The sequence below is a fragment of the Nyctereutes procyonoides genome, unplaced genomic scaffold (assembly GCF_905146905.1).
Source record: "Nyctereutes procyonoides isolate TBG_1078 unplaced genomic scaffold, NYPRO_anot_genome, whole genome shotgun sequence".
In the NCBI taxonomy this organism is placed as follows: Eukaryota; Metazoa; Chordata; class Mammalia; order Carnivora; family Canidae; genus Nyctereutes; species Nyctereutes procyonoides.
Window position 1 is genome coordinate 99,165,390 of NW_026575125.1, and position 22,139 is coordinate 99,187,528.

Genomic DNA, 22,139 nt, shown 5'->3' on the forward strand with positions numbered 1-22,139 from the left:
GTGAGGGAGACATACCCGGCAAGTCTCACCTGCCATCTCTAAAGTCCTTTCAACAGAAAGAAGACACCCCATAGCTTAGAGATGGAACCTCTGTGGGCCTGGGACAAAGGAGGGGGGCAGGGAGGAGGAGGAGGAGGAAGACATTAATCCGTCAGGGCTTCCTTCTAGTCCAAATGACCCTCTGGCTTCCTTAGTATAGATAAATATATAATAAATAATATCAATATATCTGCACATAAAGATTTTTTTTTTCAAATTCCTGCTATTCATTTTACATTCCGTGTTTACAAAGCCCTGAACCCTCCAGGAACTGCTGGGCACCTCCCCGTATACCCTCTAGGCTGAGGCAATGCCTTTGAAGTCCCAACCACGGGTTCAGGGTTGGAGCTGCTAAGAAACACCCTAATACTGAAAGCAAGTCTGCCGTTAGCTTCAGCTCCTTCGAAAGCTACTCTCCTCCTCGGAGTTAATGTAAAGTCATCAGAGTTCCAATGTGGACCGCAGGCTTCTCGGCTCTTCAGTCCTGGGGTTGGCAGGATGGCCTGGGATGTAAACACATATGAGGATTTATTCCTTTGGCCAGGCGGGGAGTCATTAGGGTAAAGGGTAAGGGTCAAGGGGGCTCGGTTTGGTGACTGAGGAGCCTGGGAGGGTTGGGGGACGGGCAGAAGCCAAGAGTTTTCCTCGAGCCAGGTTTTCATCCCCAAGTCGTGCAGGCTTCCCCATTTACAGACCTTTCATCCCCCTCCTCCTCCCTCCTCCCACCTCCCTCGGGCCTCTCGCTCCAGGCACCCCCCCCCAAAGGTGCCTCCACGCCCAGGCCAGGGGCTATCCTTTGAAGGCAGCCCTGGGGGTTTGCAGCACCGAAGGTTGCCACTAAGGGTGGGCCGCTCGGGAGACGCGAGGCAAGGCAGCGAGCCCCGGCATTTCTCCTTCCCCGGCACCTGTCCCACTTCGGCGCCGGGGCTGGGGCTGCGCCCGCGGGCGGCCTCGGTGCACGAGCGCCAGAGCCTTGCACCGAGGTCGCCCGGGTTAGGGAAGTGGGGGGCCGGGGAAGGGGCGGGGCGTCCGGCGGGAGCGCGCCGCCCCTTGCATGCAAGACCCCACGCCCCCCCATATACGGAGGCTAAACGGAGATAGAGAGTCACACATAAAGCACGAGCGAAAACGCTCGCTCTCCGACCCCGAGCGGCGTTGCTCTCCGCCCCCCCTTCCTGGAGCTGGGGGCTGGCCGGGGAAGGTGGCTCCGTTCTTCCCTCGTGGCCAGTGCGGGGTCTGTGGCTGCCCGGAGAGGTTCCGGCTTCCCCGGGGCTGGCAGGGGGAGCCCCGAGAACTGCAGGCCCGCCCCCCCTTCCTCCTCCTCCTCCTTCCCCTCCTCCCCCACGTGTCCTCCCGGAGCTCAGAGGCCTGATCCCAGCACCCCCCCCTGCCACCTCCCTCCTCCTCTCGCTTCGCCCGCTTCCCCGGCGGCGTGGAGAAGAGCAAAGTTGCGACAGCGGCCGGGGGGCTCTGCCCAGGTGAAGGGGCGCCGTGGGGGGTGGGGGATGGCGCGGCCCTGCGGCGGGGGCGGAGGGAAGATAAAGAAACTTGCTTTCCGCGGCCCCCACCCCGCGCGGGTTCAGATCTTGCGTGGACCGAGCCCTCGTGGCGAGACGCGGCAACGCCGCTGGGACCGAGGCCGGCACCGGGACCCAGACCCGGACCGCGCGCCTGGGCCGGCTCGGCGGGCGCAGGCAGCGGGCCAGGCCGGCACCCAGGCAAGGGCGGGGTGGGTGGCCGTACACTGGACCGAACCAGAGACTCCAGTGGCCTGGGTGCGGGCCGAACCCGGACCGGGCCGAGTTGGGTGGCGAAGTAGGACGTGGATTCGGGGGCGGGGCGCGGCGGGAGGGGGAAACAAGGCCCCGCCGGACTGGCCTGGGCGTGGGGGCGGGGGGCGAGTTCGGGGCACTTGCTGGGCTCGGGACCGAGCGGTAGGGCGGGGCGGCGCTAGGGGCTGGGCCGGACCCGCGGGGAGAGGGCGAAGGGGGGAGCCGGGGGTGGAGTAGGGGCGTGGAGTTGCGAGCGGGGTCTGGCCTCGGCCGGGGGCGAAGGTAGATCCGCGGGGCCGACAGCGGAGGGAGGGAGGCCCGCAGCAGCGCGGCGGCGGCGAAGGCCAGCTTCCGCGGAGTTTGTGCCCGGGCTTCCCGGGCTCCGGCCGCCTCACGCGCACAAATGGGGCTAGGGGACTGACTGGTAAGCAACTACGAGTGTTAGACGGTGTTTGGCGGCGATTCCGGGAAAAGCAAGGAAAGACACCGTCTGCATTTATGCCGCACCCCCCACCCACCTCTTAGCATCTGGATTTTGCTCTCAGGGGGCCGCGGACCCTCCTTACCACAACCCTTTCACTCTCCTGCACTCCCACCGGCTCCCCCCACTTCCTAGGCCATCTGACTCCCCTAGGGGTGTGTGTTTGAGGGTGGACGACGGCGTGGCGGGGGCGGCAGTATACTCTCCCTCCCGCGGCAGCAGCCTAGTTCGTATCTTATTCCTATATGTAGCGTCGCTTCGAGTCGTGTGGACATTTGGGTTAAGATAACGTACCCCCATTCCCCCCTCAAGCGATTTGATGGCTTCCAAGGAAAGGGAGGAATCCCTTGGTTTCCACGCCTACAGCGAGGTTTGAGGATTGAGATTCACCCCCAGCTCACTTCCACTACCAACCCCACTTTCCTTGTAAGCCATTTCCCCGGGGATCTGAACTTTGGGGGGCGGTATTAATGTGCTTCTCTATCTCTACACAGGGTCGGCGTGGCCAAGGACGGCTAGTCTCTGAGGGAAAGTAGCCACCAATCCAACTTGGGTCGCCCCCACTATTACTTCGGTGAGGGGGGCAACGCTAAGGAGATACTGGTGGGTAGCGACCCAGTATAAAGGAGGGGGCTGGGTAGTCGCCCCCGGAGGGACTCCGTTTCTTGTGAGGTAGGAAGAAGCGAGCCCAGGCTTCAGGGGAGGGGTTCTGGAGAGGGGCATGGGGGGTGGCGACCACGGGGGCGGGGAAGAAGGGGGAGTCACGCCCTGCCAGCAAGGGGGCTTCCCTCAGGCTCCTGGGAGAAGGGGACTGAATGTGTCTGTTTTGTGCTGCCCGACAGGGGAGATCTGGGGTCTCTGGATTTGCACATTGGATCGGGCACCAGTGGCCTGAGAAAGTCAGGTCGGGGCATATGGTGGGGAGGCTTGGGGGAAAGAAACAGAAACCCCTGGCCTTGGCGCCCTGATCTTTTCCTTTCCTCAATCTTCTCATTCGAGGGACATTGAGGGCTGGGGGCGTGGGGCTCTTGCAGCCCCTAGGATTGAGTGCCTCCGCCTCTCCTGGGAGTCTAGCTTTTTGCCCGGCTTGCTGCAGCCACTGCTGCTGCCTCCCTCTCCGGAATCCGCTTGGTCCTCGCAGCGATCCCCTCCTCCTCCCCTCCCCTCCCAGTGTCACCGGGGCTGCTTGGCTCTGCCCCCTTCGCCGCCGCTTGCTCCCTGCTTTCGTCCCTCCCTCTCTCGCTGGCTCCCTCCCTTCGCCTCCACCTCCCCATTCCTCCCCCCGACAGGTGGCATTCTGGGAGTTGTAGTCCCGTGGAGCGGCGGCTGGCGCCGCCCGCGAACCCCGCCGGACTCCACTTCCCGTCGAGCCCTGCGACCGGCACCCACTCCACCAGGCTTCGCTCGCACACACAGACACACACACACACCGCTCTCCCCCTCACTCTTTCGCTTGCCGCGGCTGCTGCCAGTGTGTGGCTCTGTCTCTCCTCCGCTTTGCCGAGCCCTCCCTTCTTCCTCTCAGTTCCTAGAGTCCGACCGCCGCCGCCGCCGAGAGAGAGGAGAAGGAGGTCGGTGGCGATAAGGGGCGGAAGGGGGGCATCAGATCGGGGCAGTATTAGGCGGGTGGAGGCTCAGAGTGGGTGAGAGGGAGCCCGGGTGGCGGCCTGAGCCTCCCCGCGGAGCCGACCCGGGAACAGGTGCGTCTTTTTTTTCTCTCCCCCAACCCCTCCACCTCTTTTGACTCCCCGGCTTTTTCGTATCCCCCCACCCGCTTCTTTCTATCTTAAGCCTTTTCTCAACCCTGTCCCTTCTTCGCCCCGCGGCCGCTCCGCTTGCCCCCCGGGGGCGCCGTCCTCTTCGTGTCCCCGGACGTAGCGCTCCCTGGAGCTCGCTCTGCCCTCGCCCCTCCCTTCGGGACAGCTCCCCTCCACTTCCACCTTCGTACCCCATCCCTGCCCTACCCTACCCCCTCCTCACCCCCTTCTCCCTTAGCCAGGTGAGACTTGTTCGCCACGATCTGAGAGTCTTCTTCCTGGCTGGGCGGGGGTCTCCATGGAAACGGGGGTCGGGTTGATCCTGGGGGGGAACCATTGGAATTACCCCACTCCTCAGAAAGGGAGGTGGAGGCTACGGTCTTGTTAACTACCTGGCCCTAACAACACCCCCCCCCCCCGCCATCCAAGGATCCAGTGATCCGAAGGGAGGCTGGCCAGGAGGGCAGGGCGAGAAAGGGCTTGTTTTTTTTGGGGGGGGGGCGGCTGTCCGTGATGAAGTCTTGAAGAGACCTGGAGAAAATACCCTCCAACCTCTGAGGGGAGGTGCGACGGTTGCTCTTCAGGGCTGCTTTCTCCTCAGTGTTGGGGTGCGGGAACCATAGGGTAAGGGGTACCCCTAGGTGGCGGCGGGGCCTGGGTTCGGGAGTGGGAGTGCTGTGATGGGGGCAGGGGCAATTATCCGAGTCCCTGGAAAAAAGGCGGGGGATGACTTCGGAGCACCCTGGCTCCGCTGCCCTCGCTGTAGGGGCGGGGGCCGCCGGGCCGGGCGCGGCGGGGAGGGGGCTTAAATTGAAGGAGGATGAGATGGGGGCAATTCATACTAGCCCCGGCAAGCCAGGGGGAGATCCGGCGTTCAAGCTCTCCACCCGCTCCGCGCCAGGCCTGAGGCAAGGGGTCTGAGAGCGAAGCCGAGGGGTGGAAGGAGGGAGGCTCCGGTTACGGGGCCGGGTTTCGGGATCAGGGGCAATCCCTCAGCCCTTGAAGGAGGGAGAGGGATGGCCGCGAACCCCAGGGCTCCCCACCCCGGGTCCTAAGGGGCGTGAGGAACAGACAGCAGGCCCAGCGGAGCTGGATTCGAACGGATCACGGCTGGGAAGTGGGGGGGGGCTCACTGGTGGGCTTCGGGGGGAGCAGTCCGGCGGCGGGGCGGGCGGGCGGGGCGTGGGGCTCCGGCGGGCGGCGGGGCGGGGCCGGGGCGGCGCTGCTGCCGCCGCCGCCGCTGCCGCCGCCGCTGCTGCTCCTGCTGGGGCCGCCGCAGCCGTTGCTGCCGCCGCCGCCGCCGCTTCTGGGCGGGGAACGGAGGCCAAAGGGAGTCCCGTGCCGGGGCAGAGGGCGCAGGCGGTGCGTGGTGGGGAGGGGGCCGGCCTGGGGGCGGGGGCAGGCGGGGGGTGGAGCCCCCGACGGGGGGCGGTACGAGCCCGGACGACGACGACGAAGAGCCCCGGGGGCCGGGTGCATGGAGGACGAGGTGCTGGGAGAAGGAAGGGGGGGGTGGGTCCCGCGACGGGCCTCGTGGGCTTGGCTCCTTGAGGTTCTGCTTCGGGACAGAGCCCTGCAGGGGCGCCCAGAGGCCCAGGAAGGGACAGGGAGGTGAATTGGACGGTGGAGGGGGCCCTCCTCGCCGGGGTCCCGCCGAGGGGAAGGCTGGGCCAGAGGGACGTCCGGGGTAGGGCTGGGAGGAGCCGACCGCACCTCGGCTGGGGATTTCGTGTTATGGAGGGGCGGGAGATTTTTGTAGGGAAAGATGTGGTCGAGGGGAAAGGCGAGAGGGAAGCACACCGAAAGCCGGAGGCCAACAGCCCAGGCCATTGGAGGTGCCCTTCTATTCCGCCCGCACCTCCCCCCTCCCCCAGGGCCAGCACTATGTTTTTGTTTTATTGTTTTGAAATTTTCAGTGTTGGCTGTAGGAAGCTGTCGATGTGGTGATACTTATTCATTATTGGTGTCTCCTAGAGTAGACAGTAAGGACAGGCATCGCTTGGTGAGGATGCGACTAGCTCGGGGTTTAGGGGCTCTTTACGCGAGAGCGGGAAGGGGGCTTGCTAACTTCGTGCGAGAGCTGAATACTCTCAAGGCAGTTTGGAGATTGTCCCCGTCGCACAGAGGTGGAGTACAATTGCAAAAAATCTTTGATGAGACTTCTGGGGGTGCAGTTGTACGTTAGTGTTATCCTGGTTGGCCACATGGCTCTTTCAACTTAGAAGGGGATTTCTCAAAGTCTGGCCCCTGACAAACGTTGGGGAAATGAACAGGGGACGCATTTGGTGTTGGAAGTGGACTAGGTTTATAATAAAATCCCAAGGTTGGAAGGGACTTTAAAGGTCATCTCGTTCTCTGTTTACCTGACCTGTCCTTGAATGTTGGGATAGAGGGAGCTTTATTTTGGGGGAGATGGAGCAGAGTTTAGGGGTACTCAAATTGGATGGCCATGTCAGCATATGGTACTAAAGAAATTTGGAGGATCCCACTGGGGATTAAATGGGATAACCCAATCCCCGAAATCACCCAGAGGCTCCAAATAGAAGCAGAAGTTTGGGGGAGGAACCTGTAAAATTTTTTATGGAAAAGCAAAGTTAGTAAGAAGGACTAGGGGAGCTAGCAGGAGCAGGGGACTTAGTTATTCAAGTTAAGAGAATCTGAAGGTTGATAGAGTTTAAGAGGGACATGGTCGGTTCGGTTTGCATAAGCTGCTATGTGGCTATTGATAGGCAGACTCATCTTTTGATAAAGCAACTGAGGCAGCCACCTTTGGGATAGATGGGAAGGATAAGAGGCACAGGCCATTGGGCACAGAGCCTTACTCAAATTGACTTTAAGAGGGCTGACCCTGTTACCAGCTATGCAGCAAGGGTAGGTTTCTTTCTATTCTGGCTCCCGGTGTCTTAGATGGAGGAGGAGGTTAAGGAGGACTGTTTCTTTAGAATAGGCCATAAGGAAAATACAGCAAATTATTGGGATAGAGCAGAAGAAAGCTAAGTCCCTGGCGAGTTCTGTTGTTGGAGTCTGAATTGGGCAGAATGGAGGGGAGTTCCAGAGGAAATGGTGGCAGCAGCAAGGACACACAGCGATCTGGCTGTTTTGATGACCTAGAGCTGGTAAGGCATAAACTCCCTGTGGCCTAGACTTTTTGGGGAAGCAAGAGGGTTTCCTTCAGGGGTCTGTTTGCTTTATTCATGCTGTAGTTCACTACATAGGAAAAAAAAAGTTTAGTACAGGTGCCAGAGAACCTCACATGATGAGTTTGGCTTATGGGTTTCGGAGAGGGGCTTCTTTTAGGGGAACAGAATTATGGGAGAAAAGGACTTGAATACTAGAAAGAAGGAAGACAAAAGGAAAAGTCAAGAGGGGGTTTAGGCAATGAAGGGGGGAGAAAAGTGATCATCACTGGCTTCATGTTAGGGCCAACTAAGGAAAAAGTGGAACCCTGAAATTTCCAGGCTAAGGTTTTCCAAAGTAAAAAGCTCGAAGAACCTTGAAGACTCTTTACACTTTCATGCTAGAATCACTAAGGTTGGTGCAAGACAGAGGACGATCTTGAGTAAAAATAGGGTTGGAGAGAAACTGGCTTATAGGAAGAAATATACATGTATACCCATAGGGAAATAGAGAATTTAGAGATAGTATATAGGCTAAAAAATGCAGAATGTGAAAGAGGGTGGAATAAGGAGCCAAAGGGGGAAGATGTTTGTTTGCTCACATGTCATGTAGAGCTAGTGTCAGGGAAAGTAAAAAGTTGCCTTGGATAGCTGTTGTCCTGGGAGACCCCAGGAAGTAGAGGTTAGCTGAGATCCAGGGCTCACAAGTCTAAGCATTAGTTAGAAAATTTAGACTAGAATAAGGGTACTGGATGGGGTAAGGGATTCACTGACCTAAGTAGAATGGCCTTAAAAGAAGGAGAATGTGGGAATACACCAGTTTTTCCATCTGCAAGTGGAAGGAATCCTAGATATAGGGAGGTGAATTATGGAAATTCCAGAGTGAAACAGGATAAAGAACAGCGGCCCTAGAGCCTTGGGCCAGAATTGAGGGGTAGGGGGGGTATATGGAGGAGAGGTGCTAATCAGGGGTTGGGCATCTGGACTGGTTCATTGATTACAAGCTGAGCTCAATTTGAGAAGGAATAGAACGGCCACAGTAGGGTAGAGAGCTGTTTTCCAGCACCAGCCACCATCTGGGATTGAGAGAGGAGGAGTTCATGGTTAAGATGGGTGGCAAAATGAACACTAACTAGAGTGGCACAGAGAGAGCATGGGGGAAAGTGGACATTGTTGGTATAAAGCAGATGGGAAAGAGGAGAAGCCACTGATGATTATGTAAGTGGGGAAGGAAGACCCTAGACCTTTGAGTTTTCAGAATGAAAGGAAATTTCTTAATGCTGGAGTTCCAGTGAGGTATGAGTCTGTGCTTGCCAGAAGGTGTAGTGTCAGGATGGCCAAAGAGGGAGGTAATAAGAGGTAATCTATCTTTTGGCCACTAGGATGCTAGTACAATATTTTACATAATCTTACATACTAACTGGGCTTTCCTAATGCCAGTTTTTGAATGGTTATCCTTTAAGTAATGTAGAAGCTGTTCTTTTTCTAAATTGTACCCTTTCCCACTGTTCATAACTTGAAAGCAGTCTTTCATGACAAAAACTTTCTTTGGTGAACTGAAGTTGAATTTTGGTCAGGAGTAAAATTTAACTCTGCCTTCAATCCCCATAATTCAAATATGCTGTTCTTTTTCCCTCTCCCCGCCCCTTTTTTTAAGCAGATGCCATCCTTTCCCCATAAAACATTTAAAAATGGATAATTGTTTAAAAAGTGGCTGCAGGCTGCATGTCAAGGTCATATTTTCCCTGGTCAATGAATTGTGATGAATTTGAAGAGTGATGATTTATTATTTGTAAAATGTGGTAATTTTCAGATTTATTCATTGAGAGTATGTGAGGCAGGATATGTCTTCATTTGGATTTTAAGAAGATCTTAAGTTAAGTGTCCGTGAAGAATTGAGAGTACTGAGGGGCAGCAAAGCTTTGTGTTTCAGGCTTCTTTACCAACTGTCGGCTAAGGAACAAAATTTGTTACCTCATTGCTAAGGTATGCCTAGAAATCTTAGTGTTAGTGCCATTTAAGGGTATAGTCAAGTTTTGCTATAATGTTGGTGTCCGGGGACCAGGAAAACAAGCAGGCTTTCATTTTTCCAAGTTCTATAGAGAAGTGCACTGTACATGACTGATCCCCAGGATGAGTCAGTGCACTCTATACCTGGATCCATGAGGTGATTAGATGTCTCATGATGATGAGGCTTTACTCAGTTTAACTTGGTCGCACCTCATATAGGTTAGTGTCTTGCAGTGGTTCTCAAACTTTAGCATGTCTCAGAATCACCTGGAGGGCTTCGGAGACATGCTGCCTTAAGTTAGAGTCCTTGCTGTTGTACTCCCTAACCGTGTGACAGGAAGCAAATCACTTAACTTTCTTGAGCCTCAGTTTTCTCATCTATAAAACGGGGATGATAACCCCAGTTTCACGGGACTCTGAGGATTGCACAAGACGATATCTACATAGCAGATCAGGTCCATAGCAGGAGCCCAATAAGTGGCATCTATTATTATATTATAATCTAGTTTTTCTTATTCTGTTGAGTCCTATGACCTTTTATATTACTCTATGGTAAACATGGTGGCAAATAAAAACCATAAATAGCTCCTGAGCACTCCCCATATATCTTGATTTTCTGTGCTCTTTCTCCATATTCCTGTTGTATTAGTACATATTTAGCATTTACAGTGTGATAGGAAGAAATAGCTTGGCTCATCACTCCATTATTGCATCCACCTTTGAGGTGAAAGTGGCAGCTTCTTTAGCAGCTGTGCTGTAACACTGCTCAGTATTTTAGGGCAGGAACTGAAGACTGTATATCCAGTTGAAACTTTAGGGGACATTTTGGGCTATGCTTAAAAAAATGACCCAAGCCTAGTTTACTAGGGTGACATTTTAAACAACCATTGCTTTCTGAAAAGGGCTGCTGTATTTAATTATGACTGGTTGGGCTTTCCAGATGTCTCTGACATCTGGAAGTTCTACAAAGGCTGGTAGATAGAGCCTGGGTCTCTTATGGCTCTATGACAAGGATGTTCATCAGTGATTGGATGGTTGAAAACATGTTTTGAATACTTCAGGTATCACCAAACCAAACTTTTCAACACTGAAAAAAAGATGGGCTACAATATAGAGATCCTTTCTGCAGCCAGAGTGGACTTTGATGCCAACAGTCAGCTATGCCAATATAGGGAGAGAGTGATAGCAGGCCAATTTCAAACAATAGATTAGTTCACAAATTAATAATTTCTTTTTGGCTTGGAAATGTGTTATTCTCTACCTGTCCCCCTACCCAGCAGATTTACCTTCCAATTTATATTCTGCTTAGGCAGACGTTAAAATGCGTTGTTCCCTGAGTACACATCTACTATAAGTAGCAGAAGGAAGTCCATCAATTGGCTGGATTTAAAAATTAGCTGCGGCTAAACCACGCTCAGATAACCGGAAGTTGACTTTGTTTTGCCCTGCCCTGATTGTATTTCTGTGACTGTCTTTATTATGGAAGCAAGGAAAAGAAGGGAGAGAAAGTGTATATGAGAGCAAGGGAAGTAAAAGGCATCCACAGACCCAGTGCTTTTTACGTGGGATTCTTGGTTTCCATATGACCTAGAGAGGATTTCAGTTTTTCCCAGTAGTTTAGCAAGTATTTACTGAGCACATACTATATGCCTTGTATCATGCTAGACACTATTGGGAGTGGTGATTAAAAGAAATAGAAAATATTCTTTCTAGCCTTGGGGAACCTGTAGATCGGAAAGAGGTTGAGTCAATACTGAGAGTTCGAAACTCTGTGAGGTAATTGTGTGTGTGTACACACATACTATATGTATATATTATATATTATATATACACATACATTAATATACACACATACTATATGTATATATTATATATTATATATACACATACATTAATATAATATATATTATATGATATATATGCATACATTATATGTATGTACTATATATTATATATACACATACACATAATGTGTATATATACTATATACTGTATATACACATACATATGCATTATATGTATATACTCTATCGTATATATACTGAGTATATATGTGTATATATACTATATATGTATGTGTATATATTTATATATATGAGTAATTTATATAAAATGAGTTGGTGAGAGTAGAAAAAATAGTCTGATAATGGCTTTTCCAATTATTTGTGTGGGAGGTCCAGGAGACAAAAAAAGGCAAAAGTTTGTTGAGGAGGAATCCACTTTATTTTTTTTTAATTTTTATTTATTTATGATAGTCACACAGAGAGAGAGAGAGAGAGAGAGAGAGAGGCAGAGACACAGGCAGAGGGAGAAGCAGGCTCCATGCACCGGGAGCCCGACGTGGGATTCGATCCCAGGTCTCCAGGATCGCGCCCTGGGCCAAAGGCAGGCGCTAAACTGCTGCGCCACCCAGGGATCCCAGGAGAAATCCACTTTAGATGAAAAATTCCAGGGATCCCTGGGTGGCGCAGTGGTTTGGCGCCTGCCTTTGGCCCAGGGCGCGATCCTGGAGACCCGGGATCGAATCCCACGTCGGGCTCCCGGTGCATGGAGCCTGCTTCTCCCTCTGCCTGTGTCTCTGCCTCTCTCTCTCTCTGTATGACTATCGTAAATAAATAAAAAAATAAAAAAAATTAGATGAAAAATTCCATATCATGAATGCAGTATATTGAAATGGAGATGCCCAAGGGCCACTGTCCCAGTCCGTGGCATGGAAGACACAGAAGCTCCCAAAAGGGATTCAGGTCTCAGATTGCAATGATCCAACTTTTGAGTGTGAAAGACACACCAAATATTCACATGGTTCTTCTGAGGAAAGCCAACTCTTATTTTTGATCTAGCAGAAATGAGAAGTGCTAAAAACAAAAATGACCGTAGTTACTTAAAGTGCCATTTTGAGGTGGCTTTGCATTTTGAAAAGGACTGATGAATTTCATGGTGATCGCTTAGGTTTTCTAGCAACTGGTGATACCTAGAAGTGGCATAAAGTCTTGTGGCTAGATCCTAGGTCTAGCTAGTATAAAGCTATGATGAGATGTTTTCCTTAAATGGGGTAAAATTACTTCCTTACAGCAGGAGATGGAAGTACTATTTGAATAATAGGGAAAAAGTATGGCAGTGGGTAGAAAAGCTAAACGAACTGGTGGTATGAAAATGGTAAGAGATGAAAACTTTTTTGCTTTTTGCCTCCTTCATTGTTGGAATTGATTACCTTTGGTCCTTCAACTTTATTTTTTTAAACCAAGCTCTACACCTAACGTGGGACTTGAACTCATGACCCTCAGATCAAGAGTCATACACTCTCCTGACTGACCCAGCCCCGTGTCTCCTATTCTCAACTTGAAGTAGGGACTCATTTATTCCCATTTTGCAGATGATGCAGTAAATGGACATAATGGGGGACTAGAGAGGCTGGCAGGTAGGGGCTGAAAATGCTCTCCTCAACTACCCTCCAACACACACATAGTATAGGCTGTGGATAATAGACTATATCACTCTTCAGCAGTGTTGCTGCTGTGTGACTAGATCTAGGCTCTGAATGGATTTTGGCAGGGTTTTTGTTTGTTTGTTTGTTTTTTAAAGATTTTGTTTATTCATGAGAGACACACACACAGAGAGAGAGGCAGAGACACAGGCAGAGGGAGAAGCAGGCTCCAGGAAGAGAGCCTGACATGGGACTCGATCCCGGGTCTCCAGGATCACACCCTGGGCTGGAGGTGGTGCTAAACCACTGAGCCACCCGGGCTGCCCAATTTTGGCAGTTTTTAAACATCAAATTGTCTCTGAATGAGTGGGGATCCAGCACTAGTGAGGCAATTGAGAAAGGGTATGGTTGGGATTGGAAAGGGTTAGGATGGTAATAGTAATCTCCCTGAAGTGCGCAGGGAGATTGTAAGCCCTGGCCAGTCCATTGAGATGAATGTCTAGCCTCCCAAGGTGACTACTTTGGAGGTAACTACATTCATTTGAATGAGTAAGCTCTTGTATGTTTATTTATTTATTTTTAAAATATTTTATTTATTTAGTCATGAGAGACACACAGAGAGAGGCAGAGACACAGGCAGAGGGAGGAGAAGCAGGCTCCATGCAGGGAGCCCAATTCAGGACTCGATCCCAGGACTCCAGGATCACACCCTGAGCCAAAGGCAAATGCTCAACCACTGAGCCACCCAGGCGTCCCAAACTCTTGTATGTTTAACAGATAGTTAAAATAATTTTGTATCCAACAGTCTCATAAATGTTTATGGGCCAGGTTTTTTTTTGGGGGCCAGGTTTTTAAACATGGAGGTAGCAAGGAGTCTATGAAGGTGTTCATGCTATAGCCTCGTGCGGGCAACTACTTAGTCTTCTCAGTAAATAGAGGAATTAAATGTATCTGGGAACAAGATGCAGTGTCTCCTATAAGACTTATCCCTTGGGGTAGAACCAGTAGAAATATTTGGGTAGAAACCCCCCCCCCAGGGAAACTAGAAAGTGCTACAGTAGATTAGTCAGGCAGAAGGCTGGGATGAACAGTGCAGAGGGCCCCTTCCTCCTTTCAGTTGCCCAGCAGATTATTTCTAGTTGATTTTGTGTGTGTGTGTGTGTGTGTGTGTGTGTATTTGTGTATGGTGGTGTGTAGTGATAGAGGAATCTATTTGCATGAAGGGAAGCAAAGTAAAGTGATTGGGGCATGTATAAGGGACTCTTGAGTTTCAGGGAATGATATTTGGTTAATGGTAGGGAAAGGTAAGGGGATGTAGATATTGGAGGGAAAGCCTGTGGAAGATATTAGAATATCTTTCTATGGGAAATCATTAAATTAGGACAATTTACATTGGGAGAACTTCCTCATGAGGGGATGAGGTTTGGGATATAGGATCAAGCAGGGAAAATAGGAACACTCGTCTCCTGTTGAGTACACATGGAAGAAGGCAAAGCAACAGGGAGAGTCAGATCTGTGGTAGGGGTTCCATATCTAAAGGCAGGTTAAAGTTATCCTTATTAGGTATGGGTACACTTTCCTGTTGAAAACACTGATTTTGAGACATTTTGACCTCTCTCTAAAGGCACTTCAATGACTAGATGGAAGTCCTAGCCTCTTCCCTTCAGCCCCTGGATCTAAATGCCAATGGTCTCTTGGATCTCCTTGGGGGTGTCTTAGAGGCCACTTTTTCCAGAGTGGGGTAATGGGCTGGCTTCTCCTTTGATTTTGTGAGGTTTGAAGGTGGATGTCTCTGTCTTATGGGAGCTGTACCCAGAGCTCTGAATTTCTGCTGGAGCAATAGGTCCCAAAGTTGGTTTTCTTTACACATTAGTCATCACTGACCCAGCCCTCCTTCTTAAACATCTACTGGCCACGCCTATTCTCTTGAGAACAGATTCAGGGCCAGGCTTCAAGAAGAATATTTTCCGGCTCTTTCATTTTTTAAAATCATAATTGCTTCCAGGTCACCAGACAACATGAACCAAAAGAAGCCTGGAGGAGTACTACCAGATTTAGTTAACTGAGACCTTAATCTTGAATTTCTAATGTATTGGCTAGGTGGTAAGAGTCCAGCCATGAATAAACAGGCAGGTTTCGTGCTATGTGTAAGGGGCCTAGTTGTATTGCATATGTTACCAGTGCCCAATTGTTCTGCACATAGGGGGTCTTTGGTTACCAAGGAAGCTACTTGATTCTGGGGAACTCACTGGAGAAACACCCTGTCCGGCCATGTTCGAGGTTAACGTTTTACCAAGGTAAAGACATTTTGTCAGATAGATGCTGTGTTACCGCCTTTCATGTCCTTCTCTTCCTCATACGCATGATGACCATACTTTTGCTTGTAGTTGTGAAATCTGCTTGTTTTGGCATCTTCATTTCAAAACAAAACAAAAAATGTCCACCCAATCTGTAAAATCTCCTTTGCGATTTTTGTGCTGCCCATTCCCTGTTACCAGCTCCCCTAACCCTGACTTGGATTATAATTTGATTTTCTTCCCCTTTTGATAACATATTCTATCTAAACTTTTCTAAAATGTCTGTGTTCAGTGCTTCCCCATAGTGTTTCAGTTTGGCCCATGATGGTGAAATATCTCAGGTTCCCCTATTTCATTTTTTCTCTTTTAGTTGTTGTATTCTGTGGGCTTCTCTTTTATGCCTTCCACACCTGCCCTTGTCTTCTAGTGGTTTTTTCTTTTCTTTTGGATTTTCTGGGGGAAAGATCTCTGCTTCATTATGGTTTGTCTTCTACTACCTGCTCGCCCTCAGCTTAGCTGCTATTTTCACCGTTTTAAAGTTATTGCTCTCCTGTTAGTCCATTTTCTTTTTGGCTTCCCCTGTTTTGTGGTGTGCCAATTATGTCTGACTGCTTACTTTCTGCTGTTGGCTTGCTAGATTCATCCCCTTGGATCTCGGTCAGTCCCTCTACTTAAGGTGTGTGCATGTGCCTGCTAAATCGAAATGGTGCATGTCTTTATTTTTTCAGCCAGTGCTTTATCCCGTCGGGTTGGTGGAGCATGTGCTCTCCTTTGTTCTCACTGTGAGTTGGATGTGCCTTTTGAGTTTTTCCCTCCAAAGTGGGGATAGCTCACAGTGGTCCCACTGCCTTCCAGGCAGTGACCAGCATTTGAGTCTGGGGCCATGCAGCTGTTCATTTCTTAACAATTACATGGTTGTGATATCTGGGAAAGTCCTTTGAGGTATTTTGTATCCTTGTGCCTGTGCTTCCTGAGCCACTCGGGATTACCAGGTTTCTTCGAAGTTCCTTTTAGGAGCTTTGCCTTCAGCCTTTCATGTGATGGTTCCCATCGGAAAGAGCAAGAGAGACATTGAGAAAGCATACCACATGTCAGTCGGGCTCTGTGAGCAGAAGCAAGTCGGTACCTAAGTGTGCACACCAGCAGAATCTACCAAGTGTGGTATGTCTATAGGGTTTTTCCTTTTTGCTTACCTCTCCTGAGAAGTAGTGTACAGTAGAATGGTTACTAATTTGATTGGATGTGATAAGGACGAAACCAAACACTAGGCCTACTGAACCAGAATCTCCAGGGCTGAAACTTATGAACCTCTAGTTTGAACAAGTACCTTGGTGATTCTGGCTTAGGAAACATTGGTGTACATTAGCCATTTTGACTCCTCCTATGCTGTGTGGACATTGACACCAGTCAGTGCTTCTTTGGAAGTTCCCTTTGCTTGTTCTCTGACTCAGGAGGGCCAGTCTTGTCTTCTTATGTAGACCACTTAGCTCAGTGCCCTCTTGTCTGTGAGTTCTACCCCTCTCCTCCCCTCCTCTGCAACGGCTACTGTTAATAGCAGCAGTGGGCTCTACATAGGAAGAGAGGTTGCCCTAAGAAATTCCTAACAGAAGAGTGGGAAGCCAAGGTGAAGCAAATATTCTGTCTTCAGGATCTTGTGAAAATGATGGTGCCTCCAGGTAGTGCTAAAATGTGTGGTTTTGTCTAGTAATTACTTTGGTTTTTGCTTGGTTTTCTTTTTGTTGTTGTTGTTATTGTGGTTTTGGGGGATCTAAAAACTCCTTTATCTAGGTGGTGATATTTTGTATGTTCTGTTTTCAAATGCCAGGATTCATTCCCTGCCTGCCTCTGATTTCTGTCCCAGGCCCTACAAACTACCAACCCCCTCTAAATAGAACAAAAATAAACCCAAGAGTGAAAAAGCAATGGTGACTGACTTATATCTGCTGCCTGCAGGTATTCAGATAGACACTAAAACTTATACTTTGTGTTAAAATTCATTTTATGCAAGTATGACCCCTTTTATTGCTTGATTCTTCTAATGCTTCATAGGGAGGAAAGATTTTTTAAAAGTAACTGGCATATCAGTCAGTAGGCTGAACTGTTGTTGTGTTTTGGTTTTTTATTTAAAGTGGGCTCAAGCTCACTACCAACCATGAGATTAAGACTTGCGCTTTATTTAAAGTTGAGCCAACTTGGGCTCAAGCTCACTACCAACCATGAGATTAAGACTTGCGCTGAGATCAAGAGTTGGACATTTATCTGACTGAGCTACCCAGGTGCCCCCGAGCTGTTGTTGATATCTTAATATCCCAAGATATTCTAAGAAAAAGTTAAAACTTGATGGACCAGGAAGTTCAGTGATGGGATGGGGTCCTGGTAAACTGATGTGAAACAGGGGGGACAGTCAATACATTTGTCTTACCCTTTGTTGAAATCTTTCTAAAATTATGTGTTAACCCACATAACTGTCTTAGGAATGTTAAGGATAATTGTCAGAAAAAGGTAAAACCATGAGTCTTGTACAGATATAAAAATGAACATGTGTTAAAGATTTTATTTTACTCGTTAATCAACAAGGGAACCAGATAGATGTTAGAGCTGGTTCAAAGAAAAAGTCCAAAAGCACAAATTTATATGGAGTAAAGGAATTGAATTGCAAATGGAGGCAAAACTGGTTTTTCCACAATGGGGAGGGAAGTCAATCCAAACTCTATGGAACAAGACAGAGTTTGCATATCCATCAGTTACCTGCAATTTACAGAGGTGCAAAATAGCTCAGAGACAATGAACTATGCTGCAATGGGGTAGCTGCTAAGGGTGAGCTATGGGCAATGCATGGTGCTTTCAGGGAAATACAGCATTCTTGTCTACAGTAACTAAGCCTGGTGGACACTTTTAGGGGGGGTTGATTTTGCTTCTTGTAATTTCTCAGGGTCACCACCTCAATTTCTCATCCAGGATTCAGTTCCACATAACACTCATTTACTGAGTACTTACTATCCGCAAGACATTGCAGAGGAACCAGAGACAGAAAAGACAGAATTTCTTACCTTAAGTAACTTGATTGGTGGAGACACATGCCACACCCCTGGCTAACCACATTGCAAAGAGTAGGAATCAGTGCCGTGAGGAGGGAAGAGTTAATGGATCAGGGGCTGGGGAGATGACACGATGACATTTAAGCCAGGCTTTGAGGGGTGACAGAGAGGAGGAGGGGCGCAGAAGAGGCCATTTCAGGGTTAGTGAGGAAACAGCAAAGTCCTGAAACTGGATGATCTGTTCAGGGAAGGGTCAGGAGCTGGGATGGCAGAGGCAGCAGGAAAATAGCAGGATGTGGCCAAAGAGGAGACCAGAGGAGGTTTGAGGCCAGGTCAGGGAGGCTTCTTAGCCCACGTTGCTGTGCTAAGAAATTTGGGCTTGATTCTGAAGACAGTAAGCTACTGAAAGCTTTTGAGGAGGGAGGGGGTGAGGTGATCGAACTGGTGCTTTAAAAGATGAATTGATTGTAAAATCAAGAAATGGGAGGCAGAGGGACCAGTTAAGAGGCTATTGTAATATTCTGGGTGAGAGATGATGAGGGCCTATATCAGGGTGGTGGCAAGAAGGGGCAGAAGGAGAGGATGGAGATGGCATTATTAAGGCTTGACTCCTGATTGGCTGTGGGCAGCGATGGAGTTGAAGACAAGCCGCTGAAATTTCCAGGCGGGGGGATACTGGTGCCATTAACTAAGATAGGAAACATGCTGGGCGTGGGGGGTGGGGAGCAGGTTTATGAGAACAGATAATGAGTTCGGTTTGAGACACATTGAGTTTGAGGGGCTTGGTGGACATCCAATTAACAGCGAGTTGCTGGCAGCTGGAAATTCTGGTCTGGGTCTAAGGAGAGAGGTCAGGGCTAGAGATACAGATTTGGAAGTCTTTGGTGGGGGGGGGGTGGAAAGGGAGAGTTACAACTAGGGGAGCTCAGGAACTGGAGAGGAGGGACAGGGTTCACACACCCACCTGCCCCCCCCCACACTCATGGAGAGAGGTGGGGTAGGGGAGGGGTAAGGGAGAGCCAGGCTGAGCTAAGAGAGACAGAAAGAGGCAGAAAAAGGGCAAGGGAGACAGAAGGAGACAGACAAGAGAGGGAGACTGAAGGCTGTGGCGGGGACAAAGAGTAGAGGGGGGGGTGCAGGGGGAGGAAAAAAGGGAAGGAGGAGGAGGAGAGGGAGGAGAGAGGGGAGCCTGGAGGGAAAACAAGGATGAGGAAAGAAAGGAGGAAAGGATGGGCAAGAAAGGTGGGAAGGGGAAGGAGGTGGGGGTGCGCCAATTGTGCCAAGAGAAATGGGAGAGGGAAAGGAGGAGCAAAGAAGAGGGGGGGCTGGGAGAATAACAGGGGGAAGAGGGAGGTGAGGAGGAGCAATAGAGGGGACTAGAAAGAGAAATTGAGAGGGAAAGGGGAAGGGAGAGAGAGTGAGATGGGGGTAGGGAAAAAAAGAGGCAAAGGGAAGAGATGGGGCCTGGCAGAGGTGAGGAGAGACAAGCAGGACTCAGGCTAGGGTTCTGGGGAGGGAGGAGAGAGAGAAATCCCTGGAGAAACAAGCAGGCACCAGGTCAGGAAAACCAAGAGATGGGCAAGTACAAAGATAGGCAAGGGCAGCAGTATCCTATGCTGTGGAGAGAGGAAGCAGGATATGGACCAGAACGAGAATGGGGGGCTGTGGCTCTACTGTCCCCATATTGCCTCCCTCCCTTGCTTGGAGCCTCTGCACCAGCCATCTGGCCCACTGGCTCTTTCTTGATCTTAGCACATAGCCTCCTGCCCTAGGACCTTTGCATAGATTGTTCCCTCTATGGGAATGCTCTTCCCCCAGATATGCACATGGCTGACCCCTTCGCTTCCTTCAGGATGTTTATTTGTTTGTTTGTTTATTTATTTTCTTTAGGATGTTTAAATGTCTCCTCAGCCAGGCCTATGCTGATTACCTCCCTCTGAAAACCGTAGCCCATTCTGTGCGCCCCCACCATCGCCATGCCCCTTAGTGTGTGTTACACCACCTTCTAACATCCTATAATAGGAATCATTTAACATGTGTATTGTCCGTCTCATCCCGCTAGAATATAAATTCCATGAAGGCAGGGGTTTGGGGTCTTTTTGGGTAATGGTTGACTCCCCGGTGCCTAGGAGAGCGCTGGCACATAGTAGGAGCTCAATAAATGTTTGTTGAATGAATAAGTGCTCTTATGTTGAACATGGACAATCTCTGAAAATTATATAGAGAATAAGTGAAACAAACCCCTGATGTGACTGTATTGTACTGATTTACTTCTTGGGAAAGTGGAGAACAGCAGAAAATTCTGATCACTGTAGGGTTCTGTTCAGTCGAGCTTTGATGAAGAAGACTTTTAGCTAACTCGGGAGTTAAAGGGTCTCAAGACAAGCTCATTGGGTAAACCTCTTTTTTCCCCGATGCGTCTTTCTCTAGGTGAATTGGCTGTGCAGTGGTTGTCAACAGCGACAGCTGGACATTAGCTGCTGAAGGGGGTGGTAGGTCACAGGGATGACAAGGCTGATAGAAAGGGACAAGGACAGAAATGTGTGGTTTGTGATGGAACATTGTTTTTTGTTTGTTTGCTTGTTTGTGGTCAGAGTAGAAGGAGTATTGCATCTGATTTTGAGGGAGCTTTAAACCCGCTTAAATATGTGTGTTAGATCTATAGAATTCCCAAGTCGAAATCAGAACAGTATTTTTGAAGGGCTTATAAAGAAAGTGTGTGCTTCCTCTGGAGAACTTAAATTGGTACGTCACTCAAATACTTCAGTACCCATGGATTAGAGAGTTGACGAGAAAAAGATCCCCAGTAGTCTTTCAATGCATTGTTCATATATGGGAACAACCCTCTAATTGTAGTTGGTTAGGCTAAATGTGTGTGGAAAAATATACTGTCATCTCATTTGTCTGGAATAGATTGAATTTCCTTGAACATTCTAGCATATCTGTCTTTAAGATAATTTTAAAAATCGCTCTAGGTGATTAACAGCACCCTTGTCTCCATCCTGAAACCTATGGATTCCTGGAAAGCTGGTGTGGCCTCATCCTCATTTGGACCTTAATTTTCCATAGCAGGCTGGCTTGTGGGAGAGACTGCTTTGCCATTTTGGTGCTATTATTGCCTTTATTTCAATGTTTCCCCAATAAAGGTGGTTCAAGCAGCTGTCCCTGTCAGGAGTTTTGATTTTTTGGAGTTCTTTTTCCTCAGGGGGAGCGGCCACAGCAGGTCCTATCTGGTGGTGAGTGGCTGTCATGATCTCGACAGCACCACTCTACAGCGGCGTGCACAACTGGACCAGTTCTGACCGGATTCGCATGTGTGGCATCAACGAGGAGAGGTGAGGAGGCTGGGAAGGTGGCCATTCTGGCTCCCTGTGAGCTGTACCTACTCACCAGAGGGCCAGCTGCGGCAAGGTCCTGGGAGGGATCCTGGGGCAGAGCTTTCCCATTGTTTCTAACTTCCCTGGGATGGGATGGAGCTGGGGCCGTGTGAATGGCCTGCCCTGCCTTGCTGTCCCTGTTCAGATGAAGGTAAGGAGGCCAACAGATGACCTTTTGCCAACTAACATTTGTCTACTCATTAAGGACTGTCAGGCTGTAGAGTAAGGGGAAGCTCAGGCGATTGCAATTTTTATTTGCTGCATCCATGTTCGGTGCTCAAGGATACGCATAAGATATTTTTGGTCCTTGATCTAAGCCTGGAAGAAAGGCAGTTTTATTATTCAGCTGTATACTGGGAGCTGTTAGTGGGTATTCTGGTGATCAGCGCTTTCCTGCCTCACGAGGCTAATGACGATTCGCAGTACGATCCTTATGAAGTATCTCAGGAAGATCCAACCGCTTAATATAGTTGTCATACGAAATTGAGAGTTGGTGATGCCTGCCTAATCCGCGTGTGTTTTAAATGTTCTGTTCACCATGATATTTAGTTGGCCAAGCTATGCCATTTACTGATCATGCCCTGTAGGAAGGACACTCAAAATGGTCTTCAGATTTTATATTTGACTTTCATGACCTTCGTCCAAAGCAAGAGCTATGGGTGATAGTTGCATTGTCTCTCTCATTTTTAGAAAAGGCACGCTTGCTGGTGTTTAGCTGTTGTTTCAGTCAATTGACTATTTATTTTTTTAAAAGAATTTTATTTATTTATTCATGAGAGACACAGAGAGAGAGGTAGAGACACAGGCTGAGGGAGAAGCAGGCTCCGT

At 49.4% G+C, this 22,139-nt stretch overlaps 2 protein-coding genes across 8 annotated transcripts in view; one reads left to right on the forward strand and one right to left on the reverse strand.

Annotated features, from left to right (window-relative positions):
• Positions 1–737: 737 nt before the first annotated feature.
• LOC129518081 (basic proline-rich protein-like) lies at positions 738–5,879 on the reverse strand. The gene is made up of 3 exons (XM_055338111.1): positions 5,315–5,879; positions 4,262–4,371; positions 738–2,243 (listed from the first exon to the last, which is right to left on the reverse strand). Exons 1-3 carry the CDS (start codon positions 5,877–5,879, stop codon positions 738–740), a joined length of 2,181 nt encoding a protein of 726 aa, XP_055194086.1.
• The window catches only part of BCORL1 (BCL6 corepressor like 1), a 64,714-nt gene continuing 44,015 nt past the window's right edge, over positions 1,441–22,139 (forward strand). For 2 of the 7 annotated variants that reach the window (XM_055337890.1, XM_055337896.1), the window contains exons 1-2: positions 14,918–16,057; positions 21,140–21,269. In XM_055337890.1, coding sequence (XP_055193865.1) covers positions 21,184–21,269 — 86 coding nt within the window. In that variant the 5' untranslated portion in view covers positions 14,918–16,057; positions 21,140–21,183. Of the gene's footprint in view, positions 1,518–2,128; positions 2,236–2,786; positions 2,965–3,090; positions 3,864–11,807; positions 14,897–14,917; positions 16,058–21,139; positions 21,270–22,139 lie in introns of those variants that run through there. The other 5 variants (XM_055337891.1, XM_055337892.1, XM_055337894.1 and 2 more) reach the window with 5 other exon arrangements.